General features: G+C 47.3%; 1 protein-coding gene across 1 annotated transcript in view; it reads right to left on the bottom strand.

Moving 5' to 3' along the window:
• Nucleotides 1–1,627: 1,627 nt before the first annotated feature.
• The window catches only part of EFNB1 (ephrin B1), an 85,636-nt gene continuing 67,430 nt past the window's right edge, over nucleotides 1,628–19,833 (bottom strand). The window contains exons 4-5 of the mRNA XM_034435128.3: nucleotides 13,440–13,571; nucleotides 1,628–5,013 (exon numbers count right to left, since the gene is read on the bottom strand). Of these exons, the coding sequence (XP_034291019.1) occupies nucleotides 4,625–5,013; nucleotides 13,440–13,571 (521 nt within the window). The 3' untranslated portion in view covers nucleotides 1,628–4,624. The remainder of the gene's footprint in view (nucleotides 5,014–13,439; nucleotides 13,572–19,833) is intronic.

Below are 19,833 nucleotides of genomic sequence, written 5' to 3' on the forward strand. Positions count from 1 at the left end.
TTTTTCTAGGAAGAACATTCAGGGCCAGGTACCTTCTCCACAAAAGAACCCCAAAATGCAAGACAACTCAATTCCATAGGAAAAAAATACTTTATTTAACAATATACCACGTTCCATCATGGCTCCAGGGAATTCATTTCCCATTATTACTGAAGACAATGATGTGGCAACTGGGTGAAAGCAGTGAATAAAGGGTAAAGGAATTTCTAAAATGTGACAGAATCAATAGTTCTTTTAAAAAAAAAAAAAAAAAACACCTCCACACCATTGTTCTGGTAAATTCGGAGTTGTCCACTGGCGACCTCAACCCCTGGAGCACCAGGCAGGATGGGGAACAGCCTCACCTTGAACAGGAAAGGCCCAGCATTGCCCACCTGCTGCCAGATGGCCCCTTTTCTGAGCTTCTGGGGGGGGGAGGTAGTATCTGAATCCTCTGAGGCCAAGCCAGATGCCCACCAGAGTCAGAAACACTGGCAAGTGGGAGACCAGATGTGAAAATGCCTCTGGTCTGATAGGGGCCACAGGCCACTCTTGGGGAAGGGAAACATGCCTTCTCCCGGGTGCCCCCCCCAATTGCTCCCAGGGACTGCTTGCTCTCAGCCCCCCCCCGCCCCCTGAGTAAGCCAGAGCTCCTCAAACCTGCCAGGCACCCAGAAAACATGAACCCAATTGCCTCAGCCTGCAGGATGGATGGCTTAGGACCGTGATGGCGAACCTATGGCACGCGTGCCACAGGTGGCACACGGAGCCATATCAGTGGGCACGCGAGCTCAGCTCCGGCATGCATCCAGTTGATTTTCGGGCCTTTTGGGCCTACCGGAAGTCAGGAAAAAGGCTGTTTCTGGCCTCCGGAGGGCCTCTGGAGGAATGGGAAAGGCCATTTTTGCCCTCCCCAGGCTCCTAGGAAGGCTCTGGAGCCTGGGGAGAGCGAAAAACAGACCTACCTTGCCATCGCATGCCAAAAGTGGGGGGAGCCCAGGGGTTGCACACACATGCGCGCTGGGGGGGTGGGGCGCATAGAATTATCGGTGTGGGCACGTGTGCGAGCGACCCCTCCCGCACTCCCCCCACTTTTGGCATGCGATGGCAAAAAGGTTAGCCATCGCTGGCTTAGGACCAGCATCAATTCAGAGGCAACTCCAAGGGCTACAGAAAGGGGGGGGGGTATTTGGCCCCTCAAGCACCAGCAGAGTCTTCTAGGGTATGAAAAGGCAGGGATCCCAGCCCGAGGGGATTCAGGACTGCAAGCCCCCTGAACTGATGGGACTCTCCGCCTCGGTTCTCTGCCTGGGGATGGGTATCAGGAGCCCCTCTGGTGGCCCCCAGAAGTTTTAGGAGGAGGGGGCATGGGGCGGCCTTTCAGGAGGTGAGTGTGCTGGTTACACACCCCAGGTGTGTCGTCCTGTGATGGATGAACTGCATGTAGAGAGACACTAAAGTATGACAAATGTTTTAACACCCGTTCTTGTGGTTGGTTTTTTTCCCATATTTTTAATTCATTTTGTTTTCTTTTTCTAAGAAAAGCAACCAGAAAATAATCCAAAGTTTATACAAAACTTCTTTACATTATACCCTCCAAAAAAGACTGGTTATTTACACAAAATAAAACCTCATTTTTTTTTAAAAAAAAAAAAAAACCCTTTTGATGGGAGAAAGATGAAGCAAAAGGACATTTCAGGATTCAGCAGAGAGAGGTGCTTAAAAAAAAACCCCAAGACCCCAAAGGCAGATTGACACCCCATACACTCATTTTACAAATTTATTTGGCTGCCCACACCCCAATTACTTGTTTATTTTAAGGGGGAGGGTGCAAGTCAAGCACCCTCTAGAGCAGTGTTTCTCAACCTTGGAAGCTTGAAGATGGGTGGACTTCAACTCCCAGAATCCCCCAGCCAGCAGTGCTGGCTGGGGGATTCTGGGAGTTGAAGTCCACCCATCTTCAAGCTTCCAAAGTTGAGAAACACTGCTCGAGCCCAACTTGAGCTTTTGAAGGTTCTTGCCATCCCAGTTGCTTCTGCTCCCCCCTCGCCCCCAAAAATTGTGTGTGTGTGTGTGTGTGTGTGTGTGTAGGAAAAGAGAAGTCACACTGGAGAGGACTTCACACAAGGCAAAATTCCCGACACAAAATGAATTGCCTGCATCGAACTCCTCATGTGTCTCTTATTTTGTTGTTCCGCACGGAGCACGAAGGGAACCTCAGCCAGGTTTCCATTTCTGCACACAAAGGAAAATAAGCCGTGATTGTAAATTAGTTTTCTTGAGTGCCTACATGAAGGACCGCAATTGGCATCTTCTCTCTCTCCCTATTTTTTGCTGCACCCTGTGTAAAACCTACGTGTTTATGGTTGGAACCACACAATCCCTCCTCTCCTCTCCTCCCTCAATCTCTCTCAGCTGGATTGTGTGGGGTCCCTCTTCCCTTCCCCAGGGGGCTCCGGAGCCTGTGAGGGTCAGTGGTTCTAAGAGAGGCCTCTGACCTGCCACTTCCACCATTCGGCAGACGGCTGCCAAGTCTGGGAATCAGAACAAAATGCTAAAAGCCTCCCACTGCAGGGGCAGCCCCCTCCTCCGGGCCAGAGAGGGGCTTCCCTACCACTGGGTGTAAGATAGTAAGGGGCCATGGGAAGAGTCTTTACATTTTAAAAAGAACACTACTGCCACTACTACTACTACTACTACTACTACCACTACTAAAAATTACCTGTCGGTTATCTGTGGAGCCCTGAGAAACTTGAATTCTTGGCTGATCTCCACTGAACACGCCTCAAAGTGCACAATTAACCTAAGCCCTTACACAGACGGACGGACAAACGGACGGATGGACACACCCACTTCATATCCTGCATAGAAATGCTGATGGGGAGGAGCCGGAGGGGCCCTGGGTGGGCCTGTCTCTGAGGATGGGCAACTGGTCAGCCGGGCCTCTACCCCCCACCCACCCTGACCGGACCAGTTTATTGCAAAAGTCGGTCTCCAAAAGGCAGGCAGGCCGATGAGGGCTGCACAGTGCCAACCCCACAATCTTCTCGGGAGCGGCCGAGGCAGACTCCAACCGCCAGCCGCCAGCTGCCAGGCAGAAGGCCGGCCTTGGGGCCTTGCTGTGGGGCCGGACGGCCTGGGGGACAGACAGTGAGCTGCAACCGGGTTTGATGGAGGCGTGGAGGGCGAGACACGGAAGCGCAGAGCAAGAAGCGCAGCAGCGTCTCCGAGCAAAGTAAGGCTTCTGGCATGACAGGTGCAAGGTGGCCGTGAAAGGGCCCGGAGCCCAGGATGCTGCAGCCAAGCAGGCGTGAGGAGGAATGGGGGGCCGGCTTCCTTCTGCCCACCCAGGGAGGGGGAGACTCGCCCCCTACAGGGCAGGAGATGGGTGGGGAGGGGAGGGGCAGAGGCTTTGATTGACACTTGCACCCACTGGGAAAGCTGAGCCCAGAGGGCTTCTTTCTCTCCCGTGAAGAGGCCCGGGGCCAATCAAGGGCCCTTGCAGGCCACAGAAGTCACAATTAGAATTAATATGACTGGCAGGAGCAAACCAATGAAGAGCTCTGGGATGGGTGGCTGGATCAAAGAAATTGGGGGGGGCGATGATTGCCACATTCTGCAATTGGGCATAAAAGAGACCGAATCCAAGCAAGGGGAGAAGGGTCTGTGTTGCTCCTCCTCCTGGACCCCCGAAGAGCCAAAAGCTGAGCTCCCTTCCACGGGCTTTCTGGAAGGGTCCTGGGACCATGGATGCTTTCCCTTCATTCCCCTCTTCTGGGTCACGGAATCGGGAATTCAGGGAGACTCCTATCCTGGCCATCACAACACCCTCGCGCATCTGCACCCTGGCCCAGGAGGGGGGCTGCTCCGGTGGGCACGAACAGCAGCCCACCTCTGGACAGCCATTCCGGTTGGTTTTCAGAACTAGATTCTCTCCTGGACTGACCATTGCAAACTTTTTTTTGTTTGTTTGTTTCATAAATTAGCAAAAAGAACCAAAAGAACGAAAGATCCACTTTTCTCGCAGCAGACATAGAGCATGAGGAGAGGACTGTCCAGTGGGATGAGTGGATGAGGCCCGAGATAGGGCGGGGGGCAGGGGGGAGGGGAAGGACTGCAGATGAGCTTGTGCTGAGAAACCGCAGGAGGCAGCTCACAAGTCCAATCTTTCACAATTTTTTAAAAAGTTACAAAAAATACTTTAGAATTATTTTATATATAGGCAGACTCCTTTCTCAGCATGGTCCAAAGCTCTGCCCCGCAGGGACTGGCATGCCCCCCCACCCTTGGAGAGCCAGGCTTGGTGTGGCTTCCCTCCCAACAATGCCCCTCCCCCTGAAAAAAACGACACTGAGGAGCCGGAAAATCTACCCCCAAAGCGAGGCGGCGGCCATCTTGGGGTTTCCCGGGTGGGTTCAAGAGCGAGAAAGGCACAGAGCCCAAGTGAGGGCCACAAAGCGGGCTGGGAGCAGAGGGGGGCAAGAGGACACCCCCCCACCCTCAAATCCTGGGTCTGAAAAGCTCCAAACTACAAGGCTAAATGCTAATCAAGGGCGGGGAGTGCTCGAGGGGGCAAGCAGACCCTCCTCCTCCTCCTCTCCCCTGGCACCCGGAGGGCTTTTGCGGTGGGCAGCAAGGTTTGTCCTCAAACCTTGTAATAAATGTTAGCCGGGCTCTGGGGGGGCATCTCCTGGACAATGTAGACCGGGTGCCCATAGTCTCCGCTGACTTTCTCGTAATGAGGGCAGTAGTTGTTCTCTGTAGTCCGCAAGGGGATGATGATGTCGCTGGGTTCGGAGCCGGCGTTGCCGCTGCTCTTGGGGCTGGCCAGGGTGCTGAGCGACAGGGCCGCCGCCCGCTGCTGCGTGTGCTTCCGGTGTCGTTTTCGGATCTTGATGAGAAGGACGATGAGGAAGATGAGGATGAGGATGAAAATGACGCAGCCAGCCCCGATCGCAGCAAACACGGCCACCTTGGAGCTGAAGAATCCATCGGTCGGTCTTTGGGTATCCTGGCCATCTTGGTTAACAGGGTCTGGCATGTGTGGAAGGAAAAGAGAAGTTAAGGAAGGTCGAGGATGGGGGGCCAGGCAAGCGGTCGGCTCTCTGTACGTCAGAAAGGGCCCTTCGTGAGGACGGGAATCATGGTGCCCAAACCCAACTACCTGCACTTTATGAAATAAAGTAGCTTAGAACAAGTAGACCACGATCTTTTCAAGATCCAAAGAAGCATCTCTGTGGAAAAGGGGTCCCACCGCAAAATGATCTCTCTCCCCAAGGATGACCAATGCTCCTCCCTTAAGGAGGCTAAGCAAAAAAGGGATTCCTTGGGATTTTAAGGCCCAGCCGTCAGAGTTGAGGATCCGAAAGGAAAACGCCAGAGTATGAACTGGGCTTGGAGGTAAATCGGCAGCCAGGGAAAGGCTGTCCTGGAATCGCATCTGACTCAAATAGGAAGGAAGGAAACGGCATTTTTAAAAGCTTTGGAGTCATTTCTGTGGAGAGTGCAGGTACTGCCTATTACAGTAATCCATGCAGGGCATTACCTGTCGTGGGTCTCCCCTGCAAGACACCCCTATCCAGAAAGGAGCAAATAAGGGAAGTGCCCACTGGTTTTGAAGGACACAGTTGGATTATGGACGTCAAGGACAAGAGCCCAGATATACTGGGCCGCATATAAATGGAATAACAGCCACTGTCACCACACTGTTCTTTATGAACTGTCCATTTCCCAAAAAAGAAAAGCAACACCCTTGGTCTTGTGAAGATTCAGTTCAATTTACTGGACTCCACACACGCCATGACCATAAGCCAAGCAGAGGTTCAAACCTGCACAACCTCATCTCACCCAAAGACAGAGAGAGAGAGAGGGAGAGAGCAGATGCCCTTCGGAGCTCCCGCTGCAGCTTCAAATGCACATTAAAGAACACAGCAGATAAGATGAAACGTCCCACCAGACCTGCTCTATGAACTGGAGCATAATACCATTCCCACTGCATGGAACACATTTTTCTGATAGGAGTGAAACGGCTACGCTGGGCTACCTCCACCCAATCAAGCTGCGGAGAGAAGAGCTTGAGAAGAATCAGGAATGCGCCCAACTTCTTTCTCTTGCAACAACAGAGCTGACTTTGGTGCCAGAATGCAGATCGAAATACAGCCTTTCCAAGAGTCCCAAGACCGACATCACGATTATTCTTCTCCTAACTCCAAGACTCTTCACCAGAGCTGGTGGCGTTTTAGCCGAGCATCAGTATCGCTTCCAAAATCCCCCAGACAAGGTCAGTCAATCTCCGTGTTGCTAGGAAGTTATTCTGTAGCCCATCTAGGAGGCACCACTTTGGATTACAAAATGATATGAAAGCAAATCACCAAGGAGTCCTGGTGGTGCAGTGGTCAGAATGCAGTATTGCAGGCCAATTCTGCCCACAGCCAGGAGTTCGATCCTCACTGGCTCAAGGTTGACTCAGTCTGAGGTCGGTAAAATGAAGACCCAGATTGTTGGGGGCAATCGGCTGACTCTGTAAACTATTTAAGAGAGGGCTGTAAAGCGGTATATAAGTCTAAGTGTTATTGCTATCCTTCCAGAAGAGTGCCACTTACTTTTCATCAATAGATTAGGATTAGTTAACAGAACCATTCATCAGTGGAACAGCTTGCCACCGGAAGCTGTGAGTGCTCCATCACTAGAGGTTTTCAAGAAGAGATTTGACAACCTTTTCTCTGAAATAGTATAAGTCTCCTGCTTGAGCAAGAGGTTGGACTAGAAGACCTCCAAGGTCCCTTCCTACTCTGTTGTTCTATGACTTCTACCAATGGCTTCCCAGGGCTGCTCTTACAGTTATCTCCTTTTGCTCGTATTTTGTCTGATTTTTCTGCCAGAAGGATCAGGAAACCGCATCCACCAGAGGTTTGTCAAAGCCTGTGGCTGAGCAGCCTTCCCAGCAAGAGGGGAGGGCAGGAGACTCACTGAGGGCAAAGGAGCCTCCAGAGCCAGCAGGAGAACAAGCACAGCTGGTAAAGGTGTGGAAAAGCAGCACATCGATTTAAGGAGAAAATTTATGAACATCAGCGTGCACAAAACTGAAGCTTAATACGTATCTGGCCAGCACTGGTGCACCTTAAATAGATTTGCATTAAACTATAATGGGTAAAAGGAATCTAACGATAACAGGTCAACTTCAAGTGGTTTTTTTAAAAAATTCCTTTGTTCTTTCAGATTAATCTGCAGCTGTAAGGGGCATTTGGGCTACTTCCCACCCTCAATCCACCCAGGAACCCACAGGAAAGCATCGGCCAACGTCCTATTGGAATCAGCCCTTCTGTCAAGTGAAACCTTCCTTCCCTTTTGGAAGAGGGCTCTTAAAAGGTCTCCACCCCAAAGACCGTAGAAAGGTCCAGCTTCACAGAATTCAGCTTCAGTGTCTTGGATAATCCTCTTCCTTCTTCCTGTCTAGCAGGGAGGGGCAAGCGGTCAGCAGGAGAAGCCAGGCATCTCCTAGGAGGAGGGGGCTACTGAGCTGCCTCCCACAGAGACGCTGGGGGCTCCCTCCTCCCTCCCCTTTAAAAGGGAATGGATTTGGGAATATCTTAGGACAGCTGGCTGGGGAATTCTGGGAGTTGAAGTCCTCCAGGCTTAAAGCGGCCAAGGTTGGAGACCAGTGGTGAAATCCATTTTTTCTACAATGTCTTTGGCCGAAGAGGTTGTAAAAAAATGTTTTTAAAAGCCTCTGACGATCCCAGCTGAGTTGCCTGATCAGCAGAGGCTTTTTTTTCTTTTAAAAACATTTTTTTCTACAACCTCTTTGGCTGAAGAAGTTGTAAAAAGAAATGCTTTTAAAAGCCTCCGACGATCCCAGCTGAGCCACGCAATCATCAGAGGCTTTTTTTTTTTTTACTTTTAAGAGGATTTTTTCGGCCAAAGAGGTTGTAGAAAAAATGCTTTTAAAAGCCTCTGATGATCCTAGCTGAGCCGCGCAATGCCGCCCTTCTCCGGAGACTCAGGGCAGCTTACAATGCGTTAAGCAATAGCCTTCCTACTTTTGTATATTTTATACAAAGTCAGCTTATTGCCCCCACAAACTGGGTCCTCATTTCACCTACCTTAGAAAGGATGGAAGGCTGAGTCAACCTTGAGCCTTGGAGAGATTCGAACCAGCAGAAATTGCAGGCTGCTGTGTTAATGACAGGGTGCACTAAACCACTGTACTATCAATGCTTTTAAAAAGAAAAACAAAAGCCTCTGATGATCGCGCAGCTCAGCTGGGCATGGGGGGGGGGGCAGGGATTTTTGCTACCGGTTCTCCGAACCACCCGCCGCCATCGCTACTGGATCAGGCGATCCGGTCCGAACTGGGAGCATTTCACCCGTTGGAGACCCCTGTCCTAGGAGGAGGGGGCTACTGAGCTGCCTCCTGCAGAGACGCTGGGGGCTCCCTCCTTCCCCCCCTTTAAAAGGGAATGAAAGGCTTTGGGGATGGATTTTTGAACAGCCATTTGAAGGCAGCAAAGGGAAAGTTCTCGCTCTCTGTGGCTTCGGCTGCTTTTGAAGGGATGCTCCTTCCCGGCAGGCTGTCCTGGGGTTCATCCCACCCGGTCTCCAAACTCTGAAATCAAGGAAACCTTCCTGTCCTAAGAGATCAGGTTATTTCTTGTTTATTCCCATTTTAAACACTGTTGAATACATAAAAGCCACGTGAACGTGACGCGGTGATGTCCTTTCTGATTTTTCATTGACTGCTTTAATATTTTTCCACCTGTTTACACATTACTTTGTGCAGGGTGTGTGTGTGTGTGTGTGTGTGTGTGTGTGTGTGTGTGTGTGTGTGTCTTTCAGTCAATGTCAACTCACTGCCTAGAGAAATCCCTGCAGTTTTTTTCGGCTGCATTTTTGAAAGTGGTTTAGCTCTATCAAACTTGCTGTACAGGTAGTCCTCGACTTAGAACAATTCATTTAGTTCAAAGTGACAATGGCAATGAAAAAAGTGACTTATGACCGTTTTTCACACTTACGACCATTGCAATATCCCCATGGTCACGTGATCAAAATTCAGACACTTGGCAACTGATTCGTATTTATGACGGTTGTAGGGTCCCCAGCAGTGGTGAAATGTAAAATTTGTTACTACCGGTTCTGTGGGCGTGGCTTGGTGTGGGGGTTGGGTAATATGACTGAGTGGGCATGGACAACTTTCTTTTTTCTTTTTCTTACTTTTAAAACCATTTTTTCTACAACCTCATCGGCTGAAAAGCTTGTAAAAAAATGCTTTTAAAAGCCTCTGACAATCCCAGCTGACTTGCCTGATCGGCAGAGGCTTTGTTTTTACTTTTAAAAGCATTTTTTTTGACCGAAGTGGTTGTATTTTAAAAATAAAATAAAAAGCTTCTGATGATCGTGCGGCTCAGCTTGGCATGGGGGTGGGGAGGGATTTTCGCTACTGATTCTCCGAACTACCCGCCACCATCGCTACCGGATCAGGCGATCCAGTCCGAACCGGGAGCATTTCACCCCTGGTCCCCAAGTCATGTGACACCCCCCCTTTTTGCGGCCTTCTGACGAGCGAAGTCCATGGGGAAGCCAGATTCACTTAACAACCATGTCACTAACTTAAATAACTGCAGTGATTCACTTAGCAACTGTGGCAAGAAAGGTAATAAAATGGGGCAAAATTCACTTAACAAGTGTCTCGCTTAGCAGCATAAATTTTGGGCTTGATTGTGGTCGTACGTCGAGGACTACCTGTACTTGAACATACCAGATTTTCATCAGACCAGGTGAGTGTAACCCACCACGATGTCGGCATTCCGTGGTCCAAATAATTCTAGCCTTGGTTGCAGAACCCTCCCTCTCCCATTGGCCCAGGGTTGACAGTCATGCATTCTCCTTCAACTCTGGTTTCTTCCATATATTCTGTAAGAAACAAGGGGAGCCACCCCAAAATTCCCAAGAATTTACATTTCTTTCCAAGTTCTTCCACCTCTGTGATAAGACAGTTGCAGCTTTTTTTTAACTGCAGGATAATTTGCCCCCACATGTACTAGCAGGTAGGGATAATTGTTGTTGGACACGGAAAATGCTGGAAGCTGCACGTCCCCATCCCTAATCTTTGCTCCTAGTGCACTGGGGTGTGGCAAGTACCTACTTATTTTGCCTCCTCGTAGCAGTGAGTCACCAGCCATCACAACGCTTCTCCTGTCTCCTTTGCAAGATTCAGTTGCACCCCGCCTTCCCTTTAGGGACCCACCATCTTGCTGGCTGCAACGCAGAGTCTCCTAGTCTTCTTCTAAAACAGAGGTCTTCAAACTTGGCAGCTCTAAGACTTGTGGACTTCAACTCCCAGAATTCTCCAGCCAGCTGGCTAGAGAATTCTGGGAGTTGAAGTCCACAAGTCTTAAAGCTGCCAAGTTTGAAGACCTCTGTTCTAAAAGCTTAAGAGTCGGTTTATTCTTGTGCGTCCGAAAACCCAATAAACCTTCATCCTCCTTCATCACCTGTCTTTTGCAATGACCCATTTCCCTAAATCTTTCAGGGAGGTAACAAAGATGGAGCTCTTCGAGGCAACACGGGAAGACGGACTTTGTCAGTATTGTTATTTTGCTATTAGACCTGTCGGTTTATGTTAATGTTCAGTCATTTCCTGTAGCAATCCATGGGCGTTTGGTTTGGTTATCTATAACAACTGACTGTTGCCAAGCCCAAAAGCAAGCATGGCACGTGGAGATTCTTCCAAGCTGAATTCTTTATTGTTTCACACCTACAGACGAAATATTGCCAGATTTGAGGGCTCTGCTAGCTCCACCTGTCACACGCTCTGGGAACTCTTAGGGAGGGGCTGTCCTCGCCCACTTTCTCCCACACGTAACATCAGGGCTAAGTTGCCTCTTTCTCCTCTGGATCGGCCCCCTTGCCTCCTAGGGATCCGGCTCCCTTAGTGCATTCTATCACATCGGCTGGTGTTTTCGCTACTGGTATTAGATCAGTATCTTTGCCAAATTTTCAGTGGCATAAAAATGAAAGAAATAGTGCGCAGAGATGGACAAACTAACAAAAGAACTCAAGGGGAAAGAGGATACAGAATGTTATAAAGTGTGGTGTAGATGGCATGAATGGTTGGAGAATAGGAAAAAATGAGAAAGAGGAATAAAGGAGGGAGAGAAAAAAATGTTAAAGATCAAGGTAAAATGTAGACGAAATAAGGGAAGATAGATATCAATGTAGAGTAAGATAAAGTTAAAATATGTGTAAATAGTAAGAAAGGACCACTTTGAAAGAGCTGCTTAAAAAAAAAAGTGTATGTATATAAATGTTGTATGTTTGTTCTGGGAGTTGAAGTCCATTCTGCCTGCCAACATAATGTGACAATGGACTCTCCAAGCGGGTCGTCTCCTTCCCTGTCGTTGCTTTCAGTCGTTCAGAGTTTTGCCAAATTATTCTCTATGCCAGTGTTTCTCAACCTTGGCAACTTGAAGATGAATGGACTTCAACTCCCAGAATTCTCCAGCTGGCTGGGGAATTCTGGGAGTTGAAGTCCATTCATCTTCAAGTTGCCAAGGTTGAGAAACACTGCTCTACGCTTAAAAACCATCAAAGTTAGCTCCTGCTAACTTTGTGTAGGGGAACACTGTTCCAAAGGGGTGGGGGGCAGAGGCCACCCCAACAAGATTGAACAATTCACACAGCTGCCCCATAAACGTTTTGGACCCTGCTTTATTTGCAGCCTTGCACCTTTCCATACTTCCACGAAATTTATTACTTTCTTCCTTAGGCACCTTTCCAGAATTTATTTCAGATTCACTATTCGATTAATCTTGTTAATTCCCATGCAAACCTCTGAAATGCTCCATGCAACAGTTCCTCACTTGTGTTTCTTTCCAAATCATTTCATCCCTTTCATTTATTCTGTGGATGGATTCCCGTGTCACCCTCTTCACTCACTCCCAAAACTTTTTAAAATACAAAAAATACCACTCCTTTATACACCTACACACTTTCTCACACTGGTGTCTTTCCATCAGAATGCCATTGCATCATCCCATTCACACGGGAGCTGTCTGGAATTTGGGAAACTATCAGTTGCTGTTCGTTCCTTAAAGTTGCTATTATGGATCCCCTTCCAGATGCTACCAAAGCTGAAATCAGCCCGAGGAAAACTTTCTCACTTTGTGATCTGGTTTAAGTGAGACTGATGTAGCCCATCTTTCCTATAAATTCATTCTCACAAACCTTGGAAACCGACCTACTATTGCCACAGCTCATCAACTAGAAGCTGCTTTTGTAAGGTTGTTTAGACACTTGAGTACATGTACAAAAGCATGAAGAGTATTATTAAAACATATTTTCCTTCAATATTCCTTTTTTTTTAAAAAAAAACATACACATTCCTAATTAAAAATCACAAAAATTACAGAAACAGGAAGGGGCAATTGAGGTTATCTACTGCTGTGCTTTTAAGACCCTGCTCTTCCGACAGGCAGGGCTAGCTTCATAATTGAGTTTTAAATTCGGAGTTCTTAAATTTTTTGGGTTTTTTAGCTAATTTTGGCCTTAAAGGTAATACTTTTAAGAATTTTTAAATTTAAATTGTGATATTTGTATTGTGTTTTACCTGACTGTACACCGCCCCGAGTCCCTCGGGAGAGGGGTGGTATAGAAATAAAATTATCCTTATCCTTATCTACTCCAACTTTGGTCAGATAACATTCCTCAAAACCCCATTGCCTACCAACACTGATGATGTTACCAAGTCTGGGTAATGAGACATCTGCAAGAAAACAACCAGGCACCAGGGACCCCTTGCTCCAAACATATTTGACAGATGACCATTCAGCCTCCTTTTGTAGATTTCCACTATTGGAGAACTGACCACTTCTACTGGCAAACTGTTCCACTGGGTGACAGCTCACACAGAGCCAGGAACCTCCACCTGAGATACAGCCTGAACCTCCCACGGGGCAGTGTTCACCCCTTGATTCTGGTCCTAGCCCCTAGGAAAACTGAGAAGAAGTCTGTTTCCCCCACCCCACCCCCTTTGGGTATTTGAAGACTGCTGTCCTATCTCCTTTCAGTCTTCTCTTCTACAGGCTAAGCAAACCCAGATCTTCTGACTGTTCCTCACAGTGTTTGGTTCTTGGCAGCCGCAGCAGTCATAAAATACCAACAGTGAATTATTACAGTTAAAATTAAATTAAAACCACACCTCCCACCCTGACGACATCACAATTCACCCTAAAGCCCTGGGATTACTCAGCCTGAGCTACTCTTGAGCCCATCTCAGAGTAGGGAGCTTGCAGAGAATGCCAGTGGAAGCGAACTGATGCAAACTGCCAGCAGCCAGAGCCCAAGCGGAACACCAAAAGTCCCCATTCACCAGAAGCAACCCAATGGGTAAAAAATGCAGAGCCGTGTTATAAACCATCCTTGCGTGAGCTGTTTCTCCAGTGCCAGGTGGTGGGTGGTCTTACCTGGCTTCCCTGGGACCTCCACCACAGAAGGGAACCTGTGATGGGGGCTTTGCGTGGCGATGTCCCCCGCACTGCCTGAATCCTTGCTGGGACGGCTTGTGGTCAGCTGCTCTGGCATCACCGCATTGGGATCTAAGAACAGAGAGGGAAAAGTCAGGGTGAAAAACAGAGGCCCGCCTCAGGGGAAGGGGGCCCGGGGGCTCAGGTGGGGCACTGGACTGTATTAGGCCATAATCAATTCGGCAGCAGCCAAGAAAAGTGTTGGCTTTTTGCCAGGAGCAGGGAGCTGATGCAAGAGACCATTTGCAGGAAATATGTCAGACGGACAGGGGTGCTGAAGGAAATAATGGAAATGCCATTAACAACCCCTTCAGTTCAGACTTTCCCCCCAACTGCTACAAAGTCCCATAAAAGCTGTCCTCTTAAGATTCCTCCCTCCCACCCTTCCTCATCTATCTCCTTCCTTTCTTCTTTTTCCCTTCCTTTCCTTTCCTTCCTCCCCCACTCCCTCCCTCCCAGATCACCCTTCCCTACTCAACACCAGCCTCTGTCCCATAGGACCAATCACAGCACGCTCTTCAGTGGCTAAACCCTGCCTTTGGACAAAAGAAACAGCTTCAAATGAGGACCAAGAAAAAGTTGAAAGTCTGCTTTCTGTTCAGCTAGGAAGCTGCTCACAAATATTTCCAGTTCTGCAATCAAATTGCGGAAAAAAATGCAACGCTGTAGGTCACACGCTGCTCCATTTCAGTGGTTCTTCTCTGGGAAGGATGGAGATATTGGCAGATTTTGGAAGCTCCCGAGATCATGGAGAACTTGCCTGTGGCCACCAGAGTCAGCTGTTTTGCCCTCTTTCCTATCAGGAACTGACAGACTGCTGCATCCAAAGCTAGAATTAAGCTTTCAGGATGGTTGTTTACTCCCATTCATTCAGTGGAGGCTCAGCTCACAATTATGACTGGTCCCTTCAGTGCAATGGGGAGACATAGATTTTTAAGAAAAACCCTCTTTCTATTGGCCTGCACTGTCCAAGTGTTCGCCTTAATGTGTTGTTAGAATGAAGGTGTTTTGTCCTCCTGCAAGTCATTAGGAACTGGCCAGGAAGAGAGAATTCCTAGGTGGCATCTCTCTTTTCCTGGGATCACACAGTTACATTCTCAAGTATTCTCTGGAAATCGAGTCACAATTCCATAGCTCCACAATGGGAGTCGTCACTTTACAGACTGTTGGCCAAGATGAAAGTTTTCCAAACTGCCAAGTTTTGGTACTGAAACTTACAGTTGATTATCCACCTGTATTTTCTAATGCATATAAACAGCTGATGGGATGCACATAATGATATGTTTCCTAGAGAGCCATGCTTGCATAGAAAATGACTGCAATAAAGCTGGGCTGTGGTTGCACTAATCCCCAAAGCATGTCACACCCAACTCCTGTGCCCTTACTTAACAAGGAATGTGGCATGCAGCTCAAGGCAACCCTGTTTCCCTATTAAAGAGCATCAAGTGACATCCTTGACTGACCAAGGCCATGGCAGGTGGCAGAGGTTTGTATGCAGAGGTCTACCTACTCATCATAACTCCCGCAAGTAGAAGATTGCAACTTGGAATACAAGAGGAGTACATGAATTAACAAGTGAAATGAAAGGAGAAAATATATTCTCGTGATCAATCTCGATGCTGTCCCTCTGTTGATGCAGCCTAGGACTACATTGGCTGTTTTGGCAGCTGCAGGACACTTCTGGCTCATACTTAAGTAGTGGTCAACTAGTTGAGGTGTCTCCAACTTTGGCAACTTTAAGACTTGTGGACTTCAACTCTCAGAGTTCCTCAGCCAGCAAAGCCAGCAAAGCTGGCTGAGGAATTCTGGGAGTTGAAGTCCACAAGTCTTAAAGTTGCCAAAGTTGGAGACCCCTCAACTAGAACATCTAGAGATGTCTTTCACAGTTACTGCTTTGAGCCAGGTACCCCCCCCCCATATGTATAGATTTGGTTTTTCTTGTCTAAGTGTAGGACCTTACTTACCACTGATTAATGGCGATTAGAATTACTATTAAATGAATAATCTGAGTTTCTGTTTAGAAGTCTGTTTCAAGGAAAGGGTTGAACTGAAAAGTCTGTTCTTAAGTCCAGGCAGTGAAGGAATGAATAGAAACCCAAATGCAGGGCTCGCAATGAAAGCCTGCGTGGGCAAGGGAAGCCGACCAATGAAAGGTTCTGAATCTGGGACAAAACACCGTTTGGTGATGTCATGGGCAGAAAAGGCTTAGGAAGGAAAAGGAAAGAAGTGAAAGGAACTGCAGTAAACAGGGTGAACTAATAATATTCACTACTTGACGATGAAAAGTGGCCGTGATGAAAAGGGACGTCTAAGTTGCCCAGAGCAGACAGAAAAGAATCCGGTGATAGCAAAGAAATGGGAAAAAGAAGCTCAATGAAGCGATGAAATGAAAAATGCTGTGGAGGAGAGAAAGTTATAAGAAGTGAAGACAGTTGAAAAGAATATAGTCAAGGAGAGGAAAGAATTAGGATTAAAGGTGTAACAGAAAATGCAGAGCAATTTTGAAGGAAATTGTAAATTGTCTGTAGAGTAAATAAAGGTATGGTAGTAAAAAAAGAGACTATCTCTGGCAACACAGGGAGATCCTTCAAAGCCTGTTGTGGCCAAAATCTGCCTCATTAAAAGCAACCAAATCATTTTGAAGGCACAACATAATGCAGCCAATAAGCCATATAGGTGGTCCTTGATTTACCATCGTTATTGAGCCTGGAATTACAACCATAAATCATGCCAGTCATTAACTGGATCCTCACGTGACTGACCCAATTTTAGGACATTTCTTTGCATCGGTCTTTAAGCAAATCACCATAGTATTAAGCAAATCCACAGTCCTTAAGCAAACCCATTGTCCGCAATGTGCCTTTTTGCTGGAAAACTGAAGTACATGCTGATTTCCAGCAAAAAATGTCATAAGCTGTGGCCATGCAGACCCTAGATGCGGCAAACGGTCTTAAATGCAGACTCCAAGCACCAAAATACGATCACATGACCCGAGAAGGATGTCAGAACCAAAACTGACGTGCCTTTGACCTACAACACTGAAAAGGCAAGAAAAAAGGGCAGCAGATGCAGTCAAACGTAATAGAAAATGAGCAAACTTCCATGGCCAGATTTCAAATCCAAGTAGTAAAATCCATCCATGGCTGCTTTGCCAAGGGAACAGCCGGCTCGTGGGTCCAAAGCTGGCATGACAAGACAAGTCCCCACGTTTGTTCTGATAGAAGAAATGCAGGGCTGAGCGCACTGGCTGCCTGGCACAAAACCCGAAGGATCCTGGAGCAAAAGAGGGAAGAACATCGCAGGAGGACAAGGGAGGGGCTGAGAGGCCAACACTTGCTTCTGGGCCTGGAGTGAGACTGCTTTCTAGTGCAATTACAAGGTTAGGGACAAAAGAAACACCTCTTGCTACTCCTTGAAAGATGCCAAGAGACAGGATAAATCCCAGTTTAACCGGATGCCCATTTGGAGGCTGTCTGAAGAGATGCAACCATTCAAGGAATCCAAATATTATCCTAGCTTAACATGCAACTTGTGCAGGTAATGGTGCTTAAAGACAATCCTGACGTGTTCGTAACAGGGTAAATCAGGATCCTGTGTAGCCAAACAACTAGGAAAGCGGTCAACCATGCCACAAAATCTCCTTCAGAAAAGCTCATAATGATTGAAGCGGTGCTGTTAGACAAACCGGAAGACATCCCTACATTTAAGAGCAATTCAGAGTTTGTGTTCCTCCTTCACACCAGTGAGACTTTTAGTCCATTTTAGTAAAAGATCCATTTTAATAAAAAATGCTAGGTTCCTGATATCATTCCAGATGATCACCAAACAGCGGGAGAAGGTAAGTGATCACTAACTCTTTAAAAATCGGAAAGCACAAACTGCTCTTGGATAAACCATTTTATTCGCAAAAGCGTTGGGGCTGCAGTTGAATGCCTATAAACTTTCAGTGAATTGTCACCAGTTCCTTTAAACCAAAGATGGGGAACTATGGCCACTTTATGACTTGGTGGACTTCAACTCCCAGAATTCCTGAGCCAGCATGGGAAATTAAGTCCACAAGTCACAAAAGGGCCATAGTTCGTTACTCCCACTTGAAACAAACTAAGTCATATAAATCAAGGTGCTTCCCGCATTTATCAGTGATTCCAGCGCCTGCAGTCAAAGTTAGCATGATGAGAAGGACAAAGACATGTTTCGTCCTCTCCAAATCCATCAGCCACATCAGAATACTCGGCAGGTGAAGCAGGTGAAGCTTTCTGTTGATCGGTGGCTAGAGGAACAAAGAGTCCTTAAACTCTGCAGACAATGTTTTGGGCAAATACGGGCATTACTAGCAATGGTTCTATTACGTAGGCAATTTGCGAATTAAAAATTGGAAGCCAATCCGCCCCCAGCGCAATGGGAACAGGCAGAGAAGAAGTCAAGTAGAATCGTAAAATTTGCTAATGGGTGATTGTGGGGATCAGGCAATAAAATAATCAGACGCTAAAGCTCAAAAATGCATGTCTGAAGTAGACAAAGAATAACAAGCGCAGCCAAATGCCAGGGCTCTAAGAGCCACTTAATCGTCTCGGAAGGGAGGCCTTTTACTGAGAAAGCAAGTTTCTTGCTTGAAAAAGGACCAATACTGGTAGTCCTCTACTTATGACCACAACTGAGCCTAACATTTACGTTGTTAAGTGAGACATTGGTTAAGTCAGTTTTTTTCCTCATTTTACGACCTTTCTTGCCTCAGTTGTTAAGTGAATCAATCCCTGCAGTTGATAAGTTAGTTACCCGGTTGTTAAGTGAACCTGGCTTCCTCCATTGACTCTGCTTGTCAGAAGGTCACAAAAGGGAATGACCCCGGGGCACTGCAACCATCATAAATATGAACCAGTTGCCCAGCACCTGAATTTTGATCACATGATCATGGGAACGCTGCAAAGGTCGTAACTGTGAAAAACGGTCATAAGTTACATTTCTCAATGCTGTTGTAACTTTGAACAGTCACTAAATGAACTGTTCTAAGACAAGGACTACCTGTACTTCCACCAGAGTGACACTTCAGCTCAGGGGTGAAATCCATCAGGTTCTGACAGGTTCTGGAGAACCGGTAGCAGAAATTTTGAACAGTTCGAAGAACTGGCAAATATCACCTCTGGCTTGCCCCAGAGTGGTGTAGGAATGGAGGTTTTGCAATATCCTTCCCCTGCCATGCCTGCCATGCCCACCAACCCACACCCACAGAACCAGTAGTGAAAAAAAATTGGATTTCACCACTGGATCAGCTCCTCTGAAATGTCTACTGTGCCCGTCAAACTAGCTAATCTTGCAATTCCTCAGATAAACCTCCTTTAAATAGGTCAATTAAAGCCAATTAATTCCAGCCTGCACCTCTAGAACTAAAATTTAAATTTAGCTAACTATACACCTGCACTCTGTTTTTAATCTTAGCACAATCAGCAAATTTAACAACTAGCATTTCCCTGCTGGCAAGGCCATCAAAAACAGATTGTGGCTTAAGCACAAAATTGACCTAATAATCCAGAAGGAGGTCACTATTATCTATAATTGAAATTGTGCATTTGGCATTTCGAAAAATTCTTCCCCGTGTATAAATTCCATCTAAGAATAACCTCTCTGGGAAACTTACTTGGTCTCGTATATCTCACACTGGATGATAAAAGCTTTAAACCTCTCTGATATCCTATCAAATTTATAAGGCGAGCATCCAGGAGACCGAGTAGCACAGCTATAAACAATGGGAGAACCGGAAGCACGGAGGCAAGTGGGAGGATGGCTGACCTGGCTTTAACCTGAGTTAAAGGTTATCTGGAAATCCCACTGGTTCTGGGGCGGCCCTCCTGAGTCTTACGCTGGAGTAAAGAGGTGGCAACTGTTCCTAGTCAGTTACCAGGTCACAGAATCACGAGCCTTGAAGGTCTTCTTGTCTCCAATGTATACCTGGAGATTGTTTTAACAAATGGTTAGAAGCAGTCCTCGCTTAACGACCATGTGAAGCTATAAGAGGGCTGAATGAATGGCACCTATGCCTGATTCTTGAACTTCCAAGTATTGCACAGCCCCAGTGGCCATGGGATCAGAATAGCAATAGCACTTAGGCCAGTGTTTCTCAACCTTGGAAGCTTGAAGATGGGTGGACTTCAACTCCCAGAATCCCCCAGCCAGCGCTGCTGGCTGGGGGATTCTGGGAGTTGAAGTCCACCCATCTTCAAGCTTCCAAGGTTGAGAAACACTGACTTAGGTTGAACTACCGCTTCACAGAGCTTCACAGCCCTCTCTGAGCGGTTTACAGAGTCAGCCTCTTGCCCCCAACAATCCGGGTCCTCGT

This window comes from Pantherophis guttatus, chromosome 12 (assembly GCF_059756535.1).
Source record: "Pantherophis guttatus breed Tessera chromosome 12, ASM5975653v1, whole genome shotgun sequence".
In the NCBI taxonomy this organism is placed as follows: Eukaryota; Metazoa; Chordata; class Lepidosauria; order Squamata; family Colubridae; genus Pantherophis; species Pantherophis guttatus.